This window comes from Opisthorchis viverrini (genome assembly GCF_000715545.1).
Source record: "Opisthorchis viverrini unplaced genomic scaffold opera_v5_201, whole genome shotgun sequence".
NCBI classification, from domain to species: Eukaryota; Metazoa; Platyhelminthes; class Trematoda; order Opisthorchiida; family Opisthorchiidae; genus Opisthorchis; species Opisthorchis viverrini.
In genome coordinates, this window is record NW_008751856.1 from 986,924 (window position 1) to 988,694 (window position 1,771).

The 1,771-nt window shown below is 44.6% G+C and overlaps 1 protein-coding gene across 1 annotated transcript; it reads right to left on the minus strand.

Annotated features, from left to right (window-relative positions):
• Positions 1-235: 235 nt before the first annotated feature.
• Positions 236-1,378, minus strand: T265_08080 (hypothetical protein; the record flags this gene model as incomplete). The annotated part of the gene is made up of 1 exon (XM_009173775.1): positions 236-1,378. One exon carries the CDS (start codon positions 1,376-1,378, stop codon positions 236-238), a length of 1,143 nt encoding a protein of 380 aa, XP_009172039.1.
• Positions 1,379-1,771: the final 393 nt, after the last annotated feature.

Below are 1,771 nucleotides of genomic sequence, written 5' to 3' on the forward strand. Positions count from 1 at the left end.
CCGACAAGACTTGCCCCAAGCCTCAAATGGCGATAGTTAGAATTGAATGAACCGGATTGGCTCAGCTGATTGAAGAAGTTTACTCACTAAGCCACCTACTCCAGACTGGGCATGATTCTTTTCCTTACTGGTAACCAAAGCGTCACGTGTCAAACATCTTAAAATTTACGTAATAAAGTTCATGTCGACAGTATTCAATAAAAATCCCTGACAATCAATGACAATCAATCAATATTTACAACGGTTCCATCTTCAATTTCGGTTGGATACTCGGTGAAGAATCGACTGACGCATGGCAAGGCTTTCCACGAAAACCGTTCGAATGGGGACTGGGTTGCGACACATTGACCACGTTTGTGCCGGATCGAGCTGAACAGCCGTGTAGGCCGAAGTTTCGTCTACAAGAATCTCGCAACACAAAGGCGTAGTAGATGAACGGGTTTGCAGATGAATTGATCGAAACAGTCAGCATTCCTATCCGATGCCACACTGTGTTGTACTGATACGACCACAAACCAGTTCGACCTGCGAGGTAGGCGAAAGCGTCATACGAGACACAGGTGATGTACACGAAGGTGATAACGATGGCCATCCGTGTGAACCGCATCATGACCTTTGACCTTGTCGGGGCACGACTAATCACAACAGACTGGCGAAGTGCCAGCACCACCCCGCCGTAGAACAAGATCAACAAAATCAGAGCTAACAAATATATCATAAAAAACCATACAATGGCATAGGTTCGAAGTATTCCTCTCACAGAATCCATGTGCTTCTGCCCAACACAGCAACCATCATCAATCCGGGTTTCTAGAATATTGGGCGATGCGAGAACCAGGTTGTAGATTGTATTTGTCAACATCCAATAGAGTGCAACTTTGTGCGGGATTAATCTCTGATAAAGCAGGGGGAAAGATAGCGCCAAAAACCGCTCCATTCCCACTAGAACAAGATTTCCAATCGATAGTTGAACACTGAACCAAAATAGAAACTGACTATGCCAGAGATGGCATATCCACAGGTTGAGAAGCGGATCAGACGAGACATTCCAAAGTTCGCTGAATATTCCGAAAGCAATCGATTCCAGGTTCACGGTAAGGTCAAGAATGGACTGAGCTCGGAACAGAATGGTTGGTAATCGTCCGCCAAGCGTACGTTTTCGTAGAAGAGCAATAATCAAACTGTTCCCAATGACACCTGCCACGTTGATGATCAGGTATAACATAATAGTTGGATCCGTGCGCAGGGTCTCCCATCGGTTGTATGAAGTATAGTTGTACAGTAGATCGCAGCTCACGTTTGAAATGTTACTGAACGGGAGAGAATAGTTTGATGTCGTCCCAAACAGACTGTAGTAGCGTAAAAACCGCAAAGGCATTTTTCCAGAACGTTATTCATCTTTCTCATTGGACTGTTTTATAGTCGACAGAGTTGTTGGTGAACATCGCTCGTTCAATTTTGATTGGTTCACAAAAAACTGGGCGAATTTGCTGTGATGCACGTGAGCGGTCGCACTGATTGACAATACTAGTGGACGCTTTTGATAGGCTGGACAGCATGCAGTTGGTGGAGTGCGATAATTTGCAAATTAACTCGATTGTGACAGGCAGCTCAAATTAACCCCCCGCTGCATTTCTCGATTTCATCGTATTATCTAACTAAATACACAAAGGCCAACAATGTTTCTTTTTGGATGCTGACGGTACACACTACTCATAAGAACATCAGAGATCGCAATTGATAGACGGACGTTTTGTCACCATTCGAGGAG